The 18,089-nt window shown below is 43.9% G+C and overlaps 2 protein-coding genes and 1 pseudogene across 2 annotated transcripts; 2 read left to right on the plus strand and 1 right to left on the minus strand.

The window, feature by feature from the left end:
- Nucleotides 1–9,466: 9,466 nt before the first annotated feature.
- Nucleotides 9,467–9,965, plus strand: LOC123411140 (late embryogenesis abundant protein 6-like). Its single transcript, XM_045104069.1, has one exon. The coding sequence runs from the start codon at nt 9,483–9,485 to the stop codon at nt 9,753–9,755; it is 273 nt and encodes a 90-aa protein (XP_044960004.1). The 5' UTR covers nt 9,467–9,482; the 3' UTR covers nt 9,756–9,965.
- A 4,856-nt stretch (nt 9,966–14,821) lies between these two features.
- LOC123410719 (late embryogenesis abundant protein 6-like) lies at nt 14,822–15,391 on the plus strand. The gene has a single exon (XM_045103654.1). The coding sequence runs from the start codon at nt 14,880–14,882 to the stop codon at nt 15,138–15,140; it is 261 nt and encodes an 86-aa protein (XP_044959589.1). The 5' UTR covers nt 14,822–14,879; the 3' UTR covers nt 15,141–15,391.
- Nucleotides 15,392–16,350: 959 nt separating this feature from the next.
- LOC123410720 lies at nt 16,351–17,410 on the minus strand (annotated as a pseudogene).
- Between the last annotated feature and the right edge of the window lie 679 nt (nt 17,411–18,089).

Below are 18,089 nucleotides of genomic sequence, written 5' to 3' on the forward strand. Positions count from 1 at the left end.
TACAGTTTCAGGTAACGCTACTCCAGTTATTTCAAAGAATTATGTTTGTGATGCTGTAACCTTTGGCATATGCGTCTTGGACATATGAGTGAACTTGGTTTGGTAGAGTTAAATAAGAGAGGCCTTCTTAAAGAATATGAAACTGGTAAATTGAAATTTTGTGAGTATTATATCTTCGGCCAGCACAAGAGGGTGAAGTTCAACACTTCCACTCATACAACTAAAGGTATTCTTGATTATGTGCATTCTGATTTATGGGGACCATCTCGCAAAAAGTCACTAGGTGGTGCTAGTTACATGTTGACTATTATTGATGATTATTCGAGAAAAGTTTGGATTTATTTCTTGAAGCATAAATGGCAATCTTTCTCAGCTTTTAAGGAGTGGAAGATTATGATTGAGAGACAAACTGAAAACAAGGTAAAAATACTTCGCACTGATAATGGTATGGAATTTTGTTCTAAGCAATTTGAAAATTATTGCAAGTGTGAAGGCATTGTCAGACACTACATCGTTCCTCACACTCCTCAACAAAACAGTGTTGTTGAGCGTATGAACATGACCATTATTTCTAGAGCCCGTTGGATGTTGTCCAATGCAGGTTTGCATGGGCGTTTTTGGGTTGAGGTCGCTTCCACTGCTTGTTATCTCATCAACCGTTCAACATCTATTCCTCTTAATAAGAAAACTCGAATTGAGGTATGGTCTGGTTCACCTGCTGATTAATCACAATTGAGAGTTTTTGGTTGCACTGCTTATGCTCATGTTGATAATGGAAAGTTGAAGCCTAGGGCTGTTAAGTGCATCTTTCTTGGTTATAAGTCTGGTGTTAAGGGTTTTAAACTGTGGGATCCTGAAATACAAAAGATTGTTATTAACAGAAATGTTATCTTTAATGAATCTTCTATGATACATGATGTTCCATCTACTTCCATGTTACATGATGTTCCATCTACTAATGTTCCTATTGAGAGTGAACAACATCCTACTGTTAAGCAGCCTACTATTCAGGTGGATCATGTTATTGATTCAGGTGATACATATAATAAAGAAAATGTTGATGCACATGATGAACCCATCTTTGATGATGAACATGTCACTCCAAAACAACCTATTGTTCCACCCGGTTGGAATCTCGCACGTGACAGAGTTAGGCAGGGTATTAATGCACCTGAAAGGTTAATTGAGGAGTGCAATATTGTTTCTTTTTCTTTATCTGTTGCAAAAGAAATTGAAGGTAATGCTGAGCCTTCTTCATATTCTGAGGCTATTATTTCTGGTGATAGTAATAAGTAGATGACTGCTATGCATGATGAGATGGAATCACTTGAAAAGAATGGCACTTGGGATTTAGTAAGATTACCTAGAGAGAAGAAACCTATTCATTGCAAGTGGGTTTTCAAAATAAAGGAAGGTGTTTCTCCTAATGATGAGACAAGATATAAAGCAAGGTTAGTTGCTAAAGGTTAGCCAAATTCCAGTTATTGACTATAACGAAGTCTTTTCTCCTGTTGTGAAGCATAGCTCTATTCGCACTTTACTTAGTATTGTTGCCATGAATGATTTTGAGCTTGAACAATTGGATGTTAAAACTGCATTCTTACATGGAGAATTAGAAGAGGATATTTATATGGAACAACCTCAAGGTTTTGTTATTCCTGGAAAAGAAAAGCTTATCTATAAGTTAAAGAAATCTCTTTATGGATTGAAGCAATCCCCTCGACAGTGGTACAAGAGATTTGACACCTTTATGCTCTCTCAAGGTTTCAAACGGTCTAATTATGATAGATGTGTTTATTTGAAAACTATCAATGGCTCAACTATTTATTTGCTCCTTTATCTTGATGGTATGTTAATTGCTGCAAAGAGCATGTAAGAGATTAATGAACTAAATAAGCAATTGAGTAATAAATTTGAGATGAAGGATTTGGGTGCAGCAAAGAAAATACTTGGCATAGAAATATCCAGAGATACACCGTCTGTAAAATTATATCTAAGTCAGAAACGATATATTGATAAAGTTCTTTGTCATTTTAATATGCATAATGCCAAGCCAGGTACTCCTTTAGCTCTACACTTCAAATTATCATTAGCCCTATGTCCTAAGTTAGATTCCGATATTGAGTACATGTCTACAGTTCCCTATTCAAGTGCAATTGGTTCACTTATGTATGCCATGGTTTGTTCTTGTCCTGATTTATCTTATGCACTTAGTGTTGTTAGTAGATACATGGCTAATCCTGGTAAAGATCATTGGAAAGCAGTTCAGTGGATTTTCAGATACCTGCGAGGTACTTCTAATGCTTATTTAGAGTTTGGAAAAACTGGAGATGGACTTGTTGGTTTTGTTGATTTTGATTTTGCTGGTGATTTGGATAAGAGAAGATCACTCACAGGTTATGTTTTCATCATTGGTGGTTGTGCTGTGAATTTGAGAGCAACTTTGCAGTCTATTGTGTCTTGTTCCACTACTGATGCCGAGTATATGGCTATTTCAGAGGCATGCAAAGAAGCTATCTGGTTGAGAGGTTTGTACGCCGAGCTTTGTGGAGATTCATCTTGCCCTACCATATTTTCTGACAGTCGAAGTGCTATATATCTTACAAAGGATCCAATGTATCATGAGAGAACAAAGAATGCTGATGTCAGATTTCACTATATTCGAGATGTTGATGCAAAGGGTGATTTGAAGGTATGCAAGATAAGTGCTCATGATAATCCTGCTGATATGATGACAAAGCCAGTTCCTACCAATAAGTTTCAGCTTTGCTCAGGCCTAGCTGGTATTTCTCACTGACGCACAAGGTGTTTATGCTGTTTTGGATGGAGTTATTCACTTTCTTCGACTACTGGAGGGAATTTGGCTCAATGTGGAGATTTTTAAATTGTGATCCAAATTCTATAGTGTTGGACTAGACGTAGTACAAACGATATGGGCCTTTGCATTGGTACCGAAGTGTACGACTACAACTCGTTTACTTGTCCTCCAAGGACTGTCATGTATTGTCCCTCATATATACTTCATGTAGCCGTACCTAAAGACGTCATGTCGTCTCGTGCTTGTAATACTCCACCCACATAGTGATTGCGCCTTCGTGCGCCCGTGGTTTTTTCCGCAAGGGTTTCCACGTAAAAATCCTGTCTCGTGTCTCGTTTATCTCGTTTTATCTAAAAGTTGTGGTCTACATTTTCTTTCTCCTGAGAATTGCCACATTCTCCATTTTTTATTGAACTTAGATCGTAGTTTTATTTGCTTCTGAATAATGGTACTTTAAGCCCTTCTCATAAATATGAATAATGTAGAAAGACATGCGACAAGGTTATAAAAAATACATGTAGCAGGAACTTCCACACCCCACTTCTATCAGAACGCACTTCTCGTAGATGAAAAGTTATCTGATAATGTTATATCAACCATTCAGTCTATTTAACGGTTTAACCTGATAAGTCCTTCAAAATTGTTGTATGAATCATGCAGTTCAATAGGATATTACATAGGAAAAGTACATACCCATTGTGATATTATAGTAAGGGAGAAAAATAGAAAGAAGAAAGGAGACATTAACTTCTCAACTTCCAAGATTTGTTTTGGATTGTTTCTCATTATGACAGTCAAGAATTAGATGGCATGAAAACAAGCAGGAGCTATCGTAAACAAAAAAAATTTAGTAACTAAAAGGTTGCCTTATTCATATTCGTGCATTAATCTCACTGTAAGAACTGGGTGACTAACTAAAAACTTGTTACATACATAACACTTATGCAAGGAAACAAAGCTCTAGATTACAGTATCAAAGAATAAAGGAACCAACACCATACCATCAACATTCCAAATGGGTTGACCCCAACAAATCTTCCATGACCTAGAAGTATTACAACTAGGTTTAAAGCAAGGCAACTGTTTTCATTTCTCAACATGTATGACACCAAATGACAGTCTGAGTTATGTATCCTGAAAGTACAATGTTAGCCTCGGATTAGAAAACTGGTAGGTAAGTTGCAGAACACTTCCCTAAATTTACATTACAAAATCAAGCAAGAAATAATTGCCTGGTCACTGCCTATTTGTAGTCGGAAGTGTTGTCCATATACTTCGTTTATCATGCTTCGTTTGTGAAAACACAGACGGTAGACAATTCATTTAGAAGATATATGAATACCTTGGAACACATGAAACAAACTAATCAGGTGCATCTCTATGAGAAAAAAATGGCAGTCCGGAATTTATGGGATATCCCATATGAGATGTATATAAACGTTCTAGAATATCTTCACTTTCTTGCAGAAACTGAATATTGGTCTATGAACTAAAAACTCAGTGCAGAACATTACCAAAATGAGTAACCAATAATGCAGCAAACTTATACTTTTATTCCAGAAGATCCACCATAAGATGCAGCTGCATAAGGTTACAACTTGCAACCTGATACTTTTACTCCATCATCGCCTACACAATCAGAAGAAGGCTTTGTCAAAAATAGACATAGAAGCGTGCTAATGAAATTCATATTGGAGGGAATAAATATAAGCATACATTTACTCGACCAGGGGACATGCATGCACCAAGCGGACATGCCTAGATAAACATTGGATTGGTACCATTGTTGTCAATGCCATCAGATCATCATGAATTGTAATCAATGATTGTTGAACCCACGACATGCCTACTAACCCTATGCCATAGCTCTGAGTCGTCACCTCACTACCTTTGTCTTCGGTTACCCTCAGGACATGCCACACCTTGCCATGCGGTGAGCAAATCACAGATCGGATATGGCTGGTGTATAACATACGGCTTTAAGCTGCCACCGCCGACGTTGGTCAGTGGAATTAGGGATGGTGTAGCAACCTGGAAGAGGAGTGGGAGGTTCTACATCACTTCACATCGTACGGGTACAGCCACGGCCGCGCCACCATTGCCTTTGTGCCGATGGTCCTTGGTCACATGGTTCCAGATGACAGACACATTGCCTTGATGTAGGCGAGGACCTCCCCGTTCCAGCACCACATCGTGAGTTCCTCAGCTCCATACAACAAGAAAGAAGGAAACTGCAGCCCAAAAGAAATCCTGGGGGCGTGGGGTAAACCCAATGGCACATGTGGGTAAATTAAAATTCACGTGAGGGAGGAGCAGGCAACTGGATTTTCTTCCCAGCGCCATCCGATCACGACGCTGGAGGAGCTGCACTGGCGACAAAGCGGTGTGCGCCTCTGGGTCGCCACGGCCAAACGGACCTTCTCCTTCTACAGGGACGGGGTGTTCGGGTGCTGAGACGAGGAGGAGACGCTGGCACGAACGAGAGGGCGTCGTCGCATCATTTTTGGAGCAAAGGAGGAGTCATCGATGAAGGGGGCGCGGGAGATGGATCCGAAGATTTAGATGCGTCATGGCGGCAGTGGGCAGAGGCGCCGACCATGAGCACCAAGCGGGATGCGCGAGAGGATAGAAGGAGGAAGAAGAACGAAAAGGGAGGGGCGGTGTGCTATGGGGTGGACGAGGAACTGCTTCCATGGCCCCTGCGATTGGGTGGGTTGGGAGAGGAGAAGAGAAGAGAGATCGTGGGGTTTGGGAGGATATGCGGATGTTGCCTTTTTCCCTCTTCGATGGAGTAATCTTGCGAGGGGGAACGGCAATGTCGGGAACGTGCGTGCGTCGGGAAAGAAGGAATTATCGATAGTGCGATCGGGGAGGGGGTGCGGGGGCGCAGGATCGATAGGTTGAACCATCACGACAACGACAGATTTTTCTTAAATAATAGAGATTTGTGATAGGCAGAAGGTAAACTTCTCTTTTCATAGTTGTGTTGTCTCATAACTATCTTAAAGTCTTGCACATGCTTTGCTATAAGTCCTCTTGTGCAAACAGGGCCTTTTAAATGCAGTCGACCATGTTTTTCCAAATCTCCCCTAATAATAAAGCACGGAGCGCTTCTTCCGTCCGTCGTGACGTTTTTGCAAAACAAACCTCCTGTTTTTGGTAAATCAACCCGCAGTCCCTTCTGAAGTGGATCTGAGAAAACGCTTCATTGTTTCAAAAAGCCCCCTACATTTGTAAGAATTTCAAATGCGATCCTATGTTTCATCTTATCCAGACGCTCTCTCCAGCAACGGCGAGGTGAGGGGCGGCGCGGACACGGCGGGGCGTGGCGGGAGCCGGAGCCGGGGCGAGGGCGAGGGCGACGACGGCGGCCATGGGGTCCGGCACCTGGCGCAAGGCCTACGGCGCCCTCAACGACTCCACCAAGGTTGGCCTCACCAACTTAACGGCGAGTACAAGGTCAGCCCTGCCCATCCTACCACCAACGCCTCCCCTTGCATCTCCTCCCAACCTGCACTTCGTTCCTCTGATTATCCTGCATATTGACACCAGGAATTTCGGATCTTTGCACGACCTGCACTTCGTTCCTCTGATTATCCTGCCAGGAATTTCGGATCTTTGCAGGATTTGGATATCGCCATCGTGAAGGCGACGAACCACGTGGAGTGCCCGCCCAAGGAGCGGCACTTCAGGAGTGAGCGATTCCCCCTCCCTCACCATACAATGCAGCATCTATGCGGCCTTGGTAAAATCTTTTTTGCTGGATGTTGCAAGGATAATGTTTTCGACCTCGGTGAATCGCCCGCGGGCCGACGTCGCCTACTCCATATGTACATTAGCGAGGAGACCGTCCAAGACCAAGAACTGGATAGTGGGTCTTGTTGGAGTTAAAGATGGGCTCCTACTTGGGAGTTGCTGCAGCTTCTGTAAATCCTCCTCACTTCATCCACTTGTGCTACAAGCCCGTTGGTGGCAATGTCAAGAGAAAGTTGGCTATTGTTGGGAAGGGTCTAACATTTGACAGGTTTGTACCGTAAGCATATTTTATGAATTACACTACTGTACTGGGTAGATTTGTCATCTTCAATATGCTTTGTCATGCTGGTAGAATGCAGTGATATTAATAATTCATGACTGTTAAATCTTAACACTCAATTCACCAATTTATCTGCAGTGGAGGCTACAACATTAAGACTGGACCAGGCTGCAGTATTGGATGGACGGCAGAAGCGCGGGTACTTTGAAGTTGTAGTTTTAGTAGCCGAACTAGGTACTTACAGAAGGAAAGTTCAGGGGCGAAAGTAATACGATGGTGGACAGGAAGGGTCTGCAATCTAAACATGAGAAGTGCTACAACGACAGTGTGGCAATGCAGTTGTCTGAACCTTCCATTATAATTCATGCCGATCAGACCTTAAACCATGAGGTCAGGGTGGCAATGCAGTTGTTCAAACCTTCCATTATAATTCATGTCGATCACACCTGAAACCATGAGGTTAGCGTTCCTTACAACTGCTCCTCAAAAGTCTACAACATTTATTTCACTTTTAAGAACTATTATGTGTATATATGTGCATGCAGACATGCTTCTTAATCTCGGCATACTACTGGAAATTTAAAACTAAGAATTCTTATATGTATACTACCCTATCATGGTTATTTTTCATATACTCTATATTTGCACACGGATTCTAAACAAATTACATCTGTGGCTGAACTTCAAATTAACAGCTTCTACGTAATTTGAGAGGGGAGATAACACTAACGCTGAAGGGAGGCTTACGCTTGCTGATGCTTTGGTCTATGCTTGTAATCAAGGTGTTGACAAGGTAATAAATTGCTTTTTTAGACATCATATTCTGTTCATACAAATTTGGCGGCTTTGACGATTGATGTAGAGAACTTTAAGTGGAATATCAACCAGATATTGTTGTAGTAGTTGTAATGCGGATATATTGAAAAATTTGTAGTAAAACTCATATCCTTATTCAGCATCGAGGGACACTACTTTATTTGCTCAGTCCACTTACAAAAGCATGATTTATCATTTTTCCTTTTTAGCTTGCCATATAAGGAGTTATGCATCGCACTACATGACCTAAACAATCAATTATGCTTATCATATCTGTTGAAAGAGAAAGATAACTTAGAACAGATAAGTGATGTTCATTAGTTTGCTTTGAACTTTTTACTCAGTTGCCTTGCGACTTAATGTAATTATTGTGACATGCAGATTATTGATCTGGCAACATTAACCGGTGCATGTGTTGTTGCACTTGGGCCTAGCATTGCTGGTAAGCTCAAACACATATTTTTCTCTCAGCCAACTTCAATTTTGTGTGCTTCTAAGATGGAAATAGTGGAGTACTCTGAAGTCATGCATACTAATGGACATGTCTCTTCAGGAATCTTCACACCAAGTGATGAACTAGCCTAGGAAGTCACTGCTGCATCTGAGTTATCCGGGGAGAAGTTCTGAAGATTGCCTATGGACGAAAGCTACTAGGAGCAGATGAAGTCTGGTGTGGCTGACATGGTCAACACGGGCGGTCGACAGGGCGGTTCCATCACAGCTGCCCTGTTTTTGTACAGAAAATGTTTGGAACATTGAAAATAAATGTTTGGCAAATAATAAAATATTCATGATTTTTTTAAAAGTTCTTGTGTAAAAAAATGTTAATGAAATTGAATAAATTTTTACCAATCCAAGAAATTTTTATCGATGGAAAATATCCTAAAAATTCAAAAACTGTTCGTGACTTACAAAAGAGTTTATTCATTCAAAAAAATGATCATGCATTTCAAAAAATGTTTTTTAATTTCAAAAAATATTTGTTAAATCAAAAAAATGTTTGCGAATTTCAAAAATTGTTCCAATAAATTTCAAAAAAATGTTCGTCGATTCCAGAAATGTTCGTCAATTCAAGAAAATTGTTTAATTTTTCCTAATTTCAAAATTATCTTCCAATAGTATTAGATATTCATGAATTCAAAAAATATTCTTACTTATAGAAAATGGTTATGAATTAATAAGTGTTCACTAATTTAGAAAAGTTTCACGCTTTCAAATATGTGCACGATTTTAAAAAAATGTTCAAGATTTCATGAAATTGAAAGTAATAGTGTATCCTGATGATTCAGCAAAATGTGTTCGTCCATTGAAGATTATAATCTTTTTTTTCTTCCGTTGCGACGCACGGGCCCTTTGCTAGTTGTTCAATAAAGAGTTGTATATGCTTAGCTATAGTTTCTACCATGTGAAAGGATCTACAGCCGGATTTGCAAGTAGATGCTCTTTCAACTTAGACTTAGATATCTTCGGGAGAAAATGAGTGGACACGTGTGTCAGTCCATTGCAGGTTGCCGACTTCAGTTGATTCTTAAAAGGTAGCCGACAAGACGCATGCGGCCACGGTTCCGTGTCCAGTCCCTAACGAATCATCCAGCTTAAACAATCCACCCACTGAGCAACGGCGAACCTGCCGTTGATCCATCTCTATCCGACCGACGCCACGTCCTTGTCGGCACGTGACTCGGCTGGTTCATCTACCGCTCGTTTCCATACACGCGACGTCGTCCACATGATGGGGAAGTAATAGCCCGGCTATATAAGGAAAGCAACCAAGCACGAAGAAGCTAGCACCGAGCTCTAACCCAAATCAAGATGAATCACGCCAAGGAGAAGGTGAAGGACGCGGCGAGCGCGGCCAAGGCCAAGGCCAAGATCACGCAGGCCAAGGTGGCCGAGAAGACCGAGGCGGCGACGGCGAGGTCACACGACGAGCGCGAGCTGGCGCACGAGCGGGGCAAGGCCAAGGTCGCCGCCGCCGAGGCTGAGCTTCACCAGGCCAAGGTGACCCACCGCGAGGAGGCCATGGAGCATCGCCTCCACAAGCACGGCGCTGGCATCGGGCACAAGCACGGCGCTGGCCACTGATGTATATATAGGGAGAAGTTGCACGGCTGGCCGCTGATGTACCGGTTTACAACTCCTTTTCCATTCTCATTTTTTTACTGCCAGTCCAAATGTCTAATGTTCATTGACGTCGGGCTTAATTTCGAGAGTTGAGAGCTGCCTGCCCCATGAGCATATGCATGTATTTTGGCTTCTTGAATAATTAATAATAGACTGACATAAGTTTCTTCATACTATGTATTTTGGCTTCTTGAATACTACTTTCATTCCAAGTACAAAATTAGTATCAAATTAAGTCATTTACTTTAAGATTGAGTGACTAATTACTAACAGACTGACATAAGTTTTTCTTTCTATATACTTATTTTGGTGGAACGAACCGCAAAACTAAATTGTAGAGAGACAGATACAACACGCCCAAAACAAAAGAAAATTATTTACTTCCGATCACAAATCGATGATTTTCTTTTCAGCTATCGGCTAAATTTAAAAACTTGGGAGAACATCTCTAGCAGAATTTGTTCAGCGAAATTGAAAAACCGCGAGCTAAGGACATCTCTAGATGATCCTATAGGATCCATTATAATGCTCTGTTTGGAACCACCCAAATTATAAAGAGAAAACAATTTTACTTAAATGATTAGAGGTTGCTTGGATAGATTAGGAAAATGGAGGCCTCCATCGGTCCCACACCTCAGACGGGCCTCGCAGACGCTACAATCATGCAGTCTGCAAGGAATAGCCACGACGTCGTATGCTTCCACTCCTCCTCCTTGGTCGGCAGCGCGAGAGCGAGACAACACGACCGCCTGAGCACACATGAACCAACCATGGCACAACCTGAAGTACTTCGGCGACACAACGCCTCGGCTCATCCTCTTTCATGCACCGCGCTTGGCTCCTCCTCGGCAACACGGAGCCAGCATGTGGGAATTGTGCAGGAGGCGTTGCGGGTGGACGAGGAGAGCGTGTCGGGTCTCCCTGCGCGTGCCCGGTGCAGTCATTGTCGATCTCTGGATCTGATGTTTGGGCAGCATGTGTGAAAATCAAGGAAAAAGTTCATTTTAAACCTTAAATTTGTAATGATCGGACGAAATGAACCCCCAAATCGAAATCCCGGTCGATCGTACCTTGAACTATGTAATCCCGATCTAAATCGAACCCTAGCAAATTCTAACCGGGATTCATCTTATGGGCCGGCCTGCTTTATTTATTTTTTGATTTAAAATTTGTTGGGCCGCGCTACTCGAGGCTTGCAACGCCATCGCTGCCCGCGTTGATCGCCTTCGTCGCCGCCGCCTCCTCTCTTGCCTCGCGCCCCACCTCGTCTCGTCCTCGCCCCCGTCCCCGTCCTCCGTCAGCCGCACGCCCGCCATGCTCGTGTACCGCGACGGCCACGGCGAGGGGGCCGTCGCTTCCTCCCCTGCCCTGCCGACGCTCCCTTCCATCCCATTCATCGACCCGCGGTGGGCGCGGCCATCAGCTCACCGCCACCGCGCGCGTCGCCAAATCAGCGACCAGCAACGAGATCGATGCCGTGGACGAGGCCGTCGGCAAGCTCGCGGCGGTCCTTGACACCAGCGGCGAGGGCGAGGGCGCCACCCTGAAGGAGTCGGCGCTGCGCGCCGCCACGCAGGGGGCGGTTGAAGCGGGTGTCGGACTTCGAGGGCTGGTACTCCTCGCTGCTTCATCTCATGATCAGTTCGAGGCGGAGACGGATGAGGTTGTGCGTCACGGCCACCGCGAAAGGAGGAGATGGGGAACCGCGTCATTGACGTCCGGTCGAAGCAGCGCCATTGTACCGTTAGACCGTCCTCTCTGTTTCTCTTCTCTACTCACCGCAGAGATCTGTATGGCCCCGTTTGGCTTGGGTAGGGTTCATGTGGTAGGCCAACCATTGATTCAGTCGCATATGGGAAAAAATCAGAAAAGAAAAAGGAAAAACAGAAAATGAAAGGAAAAAACATAAAAGAAAAACAAAAAAACAAAACAAAAAAACAAACGAAAAAACGCGCTTCCATGAACTGGGCCGGCCCAATCCCGGTCATCGTATGCCACATCAACGATCCCTGTTTGGAAAATGGCGAAAATGTTTGATTTAGACCAGGATTGCATAGTTCAGGTACAATCGATCAGGATTTTGACTTGAGGGTTTATTCCGGCCGACCTTTACGAATTCAGGGTTTAAAATGAACTTTTTTCCGAAAATCAATGACAAACTCACTCATGGTCATCTCCATGGCCGCGCTACGAGTGACGTTTTTGGTAGCTTTAATCACACCGAACCATGATTGCACGATGCAAAAGGAGCCCGTTTGCTAACATGTCCTGCATCCAAAGCACCTCCGTGGCAAGCACGCTTAGAACGACCAAATCGACTGTTTCCTCTCAGGTCGGCTTGCGGCGTGATATGGCGCGAGCTCCTGCGCTTCCCTGAAAAAGTGGCAGCAGGAACTATGCACCCGCAACCGAATCGGTCACCCTATTTGGCCACCTTTGGCTCACTGCCAAAACCCCCGCCACCCCACCCCTATGGGCCGGACCGGGCCTGAAAAAGCCCATAGCAGAAAACTGAAGCCCAGGCCCAGCCCTGGCCCTACCACCGGGCATACTTTTGAAGCCCAAGTCTGGCCCATTGGTTGAAAACCCCGTCGGGCCTCAGGCCGCGGGCTAGGCATCTTTCTTAAAATCTCAATATGCCAAGCCCAAGCCCGGCCAGGCCCTATTGGCAGGCTCAAAACTCAGGCCCAAGCCCGGCCCACGGGCAAGCCAGTCAGGCCTAGGCCCTAGATTTTCGGGTCGGGCCTGGCCGGGCCGGCCGGCCGAGCCGAAGATGGCCAGGTATGACTCCGTCCCACGGGGATTCTTCACCGCCAAGTAAGTAGTGGTGCATGTTTCCACCGGACGAACCCATGCTCTTTAAATGTGTTGCAGACGATCGCCAGAGCACGGTTTATTATGACCTGGGAAATCTGGAATACACGTCCAATGCAGTGGCTGGCTGAAATCTCGTTAAGGCTGTCTGGTCCAGATTTCGGGATCATTTGAACCCTAGAGCCGAATTGCATATTCGTACCTCTCCATCCTTCATATCTGAACACAGAAGTCCCTCCACATCGTGTTTGGAGGTTGCTGGTGTGGTATCCGTGTCTTTGCCTGCTTGCTCAGACGGTGGGATTGCCGTTGTGTTCAGCACGGGTAGGGCAGCAAGTGGCTCCTCATTTTTCAGGTATTCTACTGCCTTAACTTGGAACATGTAGAAATCAAAATCGAGCGAAGCCTCTTGCATCACAGCTGTTAGAATGAATCTTTTGCTCGAGAGTTGTTCCAGTTCACTAGATCTATCAATTATTTTATATTTCATCTATTCAACACAATTTCGATTGGGTTGTAAAAATGTTTAATTGTCTTTTTATTTGAATGTGGAACTATTTTGATTGTAAAAGTATTTGTACTTTCTTATTTATTTGGTTATTTGCATAGTCATAGGGTCTTTCCCAGCGGTGGCGGACTATATGCGGTCATGTGTCGGGCGCAAGACCGATGCATCAAAGAAAATATCTGGATGAGGCCCCATTATCATAACCAAACGGATAGAATCTAGATAAAACAGACGTATGTTTAAGGTCATGTGTTAGAGCGTTCCTAAGCACTGGATCCCATTGGTAGCGGTGGCGCGGATTTTGTGGCTTGGACGTGAAAGAATAGTGAGGGATATGAGAGGAGGGACGTTTTTAATGATGGCATATGTGTGTATTGAAATATTATTTGAAGGACAAAGGTTGGTAATTTCGCCGTTTTAATGATGATGGAAATCACGTACGCCAATGGTGGGTAATTTCGTTTTGCTTTTGAGATACTAGCACAAATACCCGTGCGTTGCAACGGGAGAAAAATGAACAATGAAAAAAGTGTAGTCCATTGATAAAAACGCGCGTGGATACTGTAAAAAAAAGGCACGTACGTAAGGTCTTAGATTATAAAATATGTACAAAGAAAAAACCTAGTGCAAGTACATCATGTTCAAAGATTATAACATTTCTCAAATATTGATGCTTAAGTTAACCTGTTACAACACAAATAGTCGGTACGAAATAAAGATAAATATTGATTAGCATTGTATCCTATATACTCCCCCCGTCCGGAAATACTTGTCCTAAAGATGAATGTATCTAAATTTATTTTAGTTATGGATACATCCATTATATCCATTTCTAGGACAAATATTTTCGGATAGAGGGAGTAGTATTTTTAAAAATAGTTAACATGTAAAATAACAACATATTCAAACTCTACACATTTTTTTAATCAAGTTTCATATATAACATGTTTAAATTGAATTTACAGTTTAAAAGATATTGTTATTTAAAAATACATATTTATTCTGAATGGACTTCGAGGTTATTATCGCATATGCAAGGGGTTTACGTAAAAAAATTTAAAAACAATTCACTCTGATTATAATTTGGACCATGGATTATTTAGCATGAAAGTAAGGGGGTCTTGTGTAAAATGTGAAAAAAAAGGTCCAGCCTCACTTATAAACGAACTACGTGTTAATTAAAAGAAACTACAGAGGCTTTTCTACAAAAACGCCACGACGGACGGCAGAAGCCATCGTTGCTTTATTATTGGGGAGAGAAGAGATTGGAAAAATAAATGATTGTGATTGTCTAATTAATCGAATAAACTTCAGATGTTTCTAATTTTTGTGAATTTTTCTAGCTTAATTATCTTTTTTTAGTTAGCCCGTCAAATACTGTTAATACTGTATAAAATAGATTACCACACTTTAGAATCCGTATGAAGCATTGGCCAAAAATAACGAGTGGACACGGCTCAGTCGTCCATTGCACTTGCAGGTGGCCGACTTCATCTCTTTTTTAAAAGGTTGCCGACTTGAGGACTCATGTGGCCACGGTTCCCTATCGAATCAAACCCAGCCTAAACAATCCACCCACTCAGCAACGGCGCAACGGCAGTTGATCCACATCCATCTCGCCGACACCAAGTCCTTGTCCTCCAGCGAGCATCGTCCGGACACCGGCGGCTATATAACCTCGCTCACTCACCACCATACAAGGAAAGCAACGAGAAGAAGCTACTACTAACAACTCTTAACCAAATCAATAATACTACATCAAGATGAATCTCGCCAAGGAGAAGGTGAAGGACGCCGCGAGCGCCGCCAAGGCCAAGGCCAAGATCACGCACGCCAAGGTGGCCGAGAAAACGGAGGCGGCGACGGCAAGGTCACACGACGAGCGTGAGCTGGCGCACGAGCGGGGCAAGGCCAAGGTCGCCGCCGCCGAGGCGGAGCTGTACCAGGCCAAGGTGACCCACCGCGAGGAAGCCATGGAGCACCGCCTCCACAAGCGCGGGCATAAGCACAGCGGCGGTCACTGATGTGAGCCGAACAGCCGTCCGTAAGGCTATGAAGATGTGCGTCGTTCATGCGAGCAAGCCGGCCTATCCTGGTTTCGTACTCTTCTTCCATTTCTTAGTTCCATTCCAAATGTGTGTTATTTGACGTCGGGCTTAATTTGGAGAGGTGAGAGGTGCCTGCCCCGTGTGCATATGTACTTATATACGTACTGTATGTGTGATGCGTTTTTGCTTCTTGAATAATTAATACTAACGGTATGTTATATCTACAACAACATATGGAGTTTGAACTTTGCAAGTCAAACAAACTTTATACCCCTTTTCGAAAAAAACCAAAAGAAAAATTAGAATCTCAATGTGTGAAGAGACTTTCAGATTTTTTGGTCCGACATAAACATACGAAATAAGATTATTTTTTTGAGTAAAAAATTTATTTTAAGTATTTAAGATGCATGAAAAAATCTGAAAGTTTTTTCCCACATTGTAATTAATTAGAATGTTTCGTTGTCCTGTAAAGTTTGAAGTTTATTTGTCGTTTCATTTAAGGGAAACATAAAAGAAAAACTTAACTGCACGGATTGTGATGCAAAAATTACCTGCATGGAGCTCGACCTACTACAACTATGTTTCAGCTTAGGGCTAAGTTTAAAATCTTCGGAAAACCTCTCGAGCAGAAAGTGCTCAGCTATATTGAAAGACTGCGTGCTAAGGGTTTCTCTAGCAGATACTTTACAAGTTCTATTTGAGAGGATATTCTTTTATTAAAGATGAAGGGTGTTCTAATAGATCCCCTAAAACCAAAATACTCTCAAATATTTCATTTTCGCTCTAAAGGTTATGGTTGTTGAATATGATGTTCTTGAAATTGATATCCGCTCAATGGTAGTTGAATAGATGTTGATCTTATTAATGCACTTATATTTGTCAACTTGTGCTGCTATCAAAATGTGGAATATGGTGTTGATGTTGAACATGAATTCTATCAACTTGTTGCGGTGTTATCAATAGGAGTCGCTGATCTCACCCTCGTACACCGTGGCACGTCGACGGCGGCAGCGGACTGCTCGGTGGGCGGCTACGAATCGAAGACAGGAGGGTGAGAGTGAGGCGAGCGGCTTGGTTCAACCCAGCCTAGCCTTTTACACCGATCGACCAGCCTCGTTCTAGTTAGCGGAGCGGCACGCGTCGCTTGGCCAGCGTGTCACCTGACAGGTAGGGCCGCATGGTCAAATACACTGTTAATATTAATACGTTGTTATACGGTGGTTGGGCCGTTATGCAACAACTAGGCTCTGAGTTGATACTGGCTTGCAAAAAAAGTGACTAGTGATACCAATCCGTTACAGTCGTGCCGAATTGTGGTAGTTTCATGCAATTAACTCGATTAAAAACGATGTACATACACTTCCATACGAATTCAATAAACCTCCACTTAAAAATACTTCCGTTTGTGCACAAGTTTATGCATGTGCACTACCAGTAATGAAGTACGTACGTGTAAACATTCTAACTGATCCAAGCCTTATACAGGTAAAGAAAAGGCATGCTCAGTGCATGACGATGGTATATTGAAACAGTTGAGGCCGTCGAAGGATATCTGGAACCCAGCATGCCGCTGCAACGTCGGACCGCCGGAGTATCCCTGCTTCTTCTCCTCAGCATCCACCTTGTGAGCCGCCGGTTTCGACGTGCCGCCGGAGACCAGCTTGCTAGCGGAGCCGGTTGTCATCACAGACGTGCTGTATCCGTCGAGGGGCGCCTCGCGCGCAGAAGACAAGCGCCGTCAAGAACCTCTCCATGGCCATGGATCCTCGGCAAGCTTGCTTCGACCTGGAACCTACACGACTCCCTTATTCGGATCTCAGGGTCAGCTGCTGCTTGCCGGATCGAGAGATGTTTGCTTGTTTGTTAGATCGGGCGCTAATTGCCTGCACTGTTTGTGCTGTGGCGGAACGGAACGCCGGGGTGGAGATTTTATAGGTTCGCCTCCGGATCGAAAATTCAAAATCGGATCGAGCGGTCAAACCTGCAGCCGGACTGCCGCCGGCACGCGCGAACGGGGAAGCTTCAAGGACCACCTCACATATAGTGGACTAGGTCAGAGATCAACTTCTTGACTGTTGAACCAGCAAATCATGGCTGTTCCCTCCGATTCAATGGTTGTAGAATTTAAAGTGAACTTTTTTTTTAAGTACCCGGTAAGAAGCAACAATATCTCACTGTTCATTCCCCGGTGCATATACTACCCTATTTAGGGCATTTCTTACGATACCATAAAGATAACGGAGGATCCCACGGAGTAAAATAATCCTTCGTGGAGTATTTTTACTTCATTAAGTTTTGGCCAGACCTAGTCGATTTCCTAAATATAATGGAGTAAAACTTATTTTTGGCTCGTACATTTCATTGAACATCAAGAAATGAATCCTGCAAAATGGACAAAAAGAAAATCTCCAAGAATCCAAAAGCCTCAAGGGAAACGTATAAAAGGAAAAATTAGGGGCATTGTCAAACCATGCTGCGGCCTTTGCCGTGAAATCGGTGCTTCGCCCTTGCCATGTCCCAGCGTCGTTACTTTTGCACCTAGAGAAACTCTAGCGGACCCCGCATAATGCCCCGACCCGTAAAATAACCGTTAAAGTACGGATCAGGACGAAAAAACCTGCCCGATCAGACCACGCATCTTGTCCCGATCCGTAAATATTTTTGCCGGCCGCGGCAAAACTTCTCCCCAACCTCTAGTTTCACGGGCCGAGAGGCCGACTCGAGCTCAACCTCTATCCGCAGCAAGATTTGGCGGGAGGGACATTTCCGCACGGCCTTTCCCGCTCCCCCTCACCCGCCGCCACCATTGCCTCGCCACCGCGCGCTCCGGTGCGTCCTTCGCGGCCATCCCTCGCCGCCATGGACGCCTCCTTGCTGCCCCCCGTCACCCTCGAGGTCGCGCACGCTCCTTCCCCTCGGGCGGAT

This window comes from Hordeum vulgare, chromosome 7H (assembly GCF_904849725.1).
Source record: "Hordeum vulgare subsp. vulgare chromosome 7H, MorexV3_pseudomolecules_assembly, whole genome shotgun sequence".
Taxonomy (NCBI): domain Eukaryota; kingdom Viridiplantae; phylum Streptophyta; class Magnoliopsida; order Poales; family Poaceae; genus Hordeum; species Hordeum vulgare.

What these genes read in the sequence shown, in the direction of transcription:
- LOC123411140 (XM_045104069.1), top strand. Translation starts at nt 9,483, where the DNA reads ATGAATCACGCCAAGGAGAAGGTGAAGGACGCGGCGAGCGCGGCCAAG.
- LOC123410719 (XM_045103654.1), top strand. Translation starts at nt 14,880, where the DNA reads ATGAATCTCGCCAAGGAGAAGGTGAAGGACGCCGCGAGCGCCGCCAAG.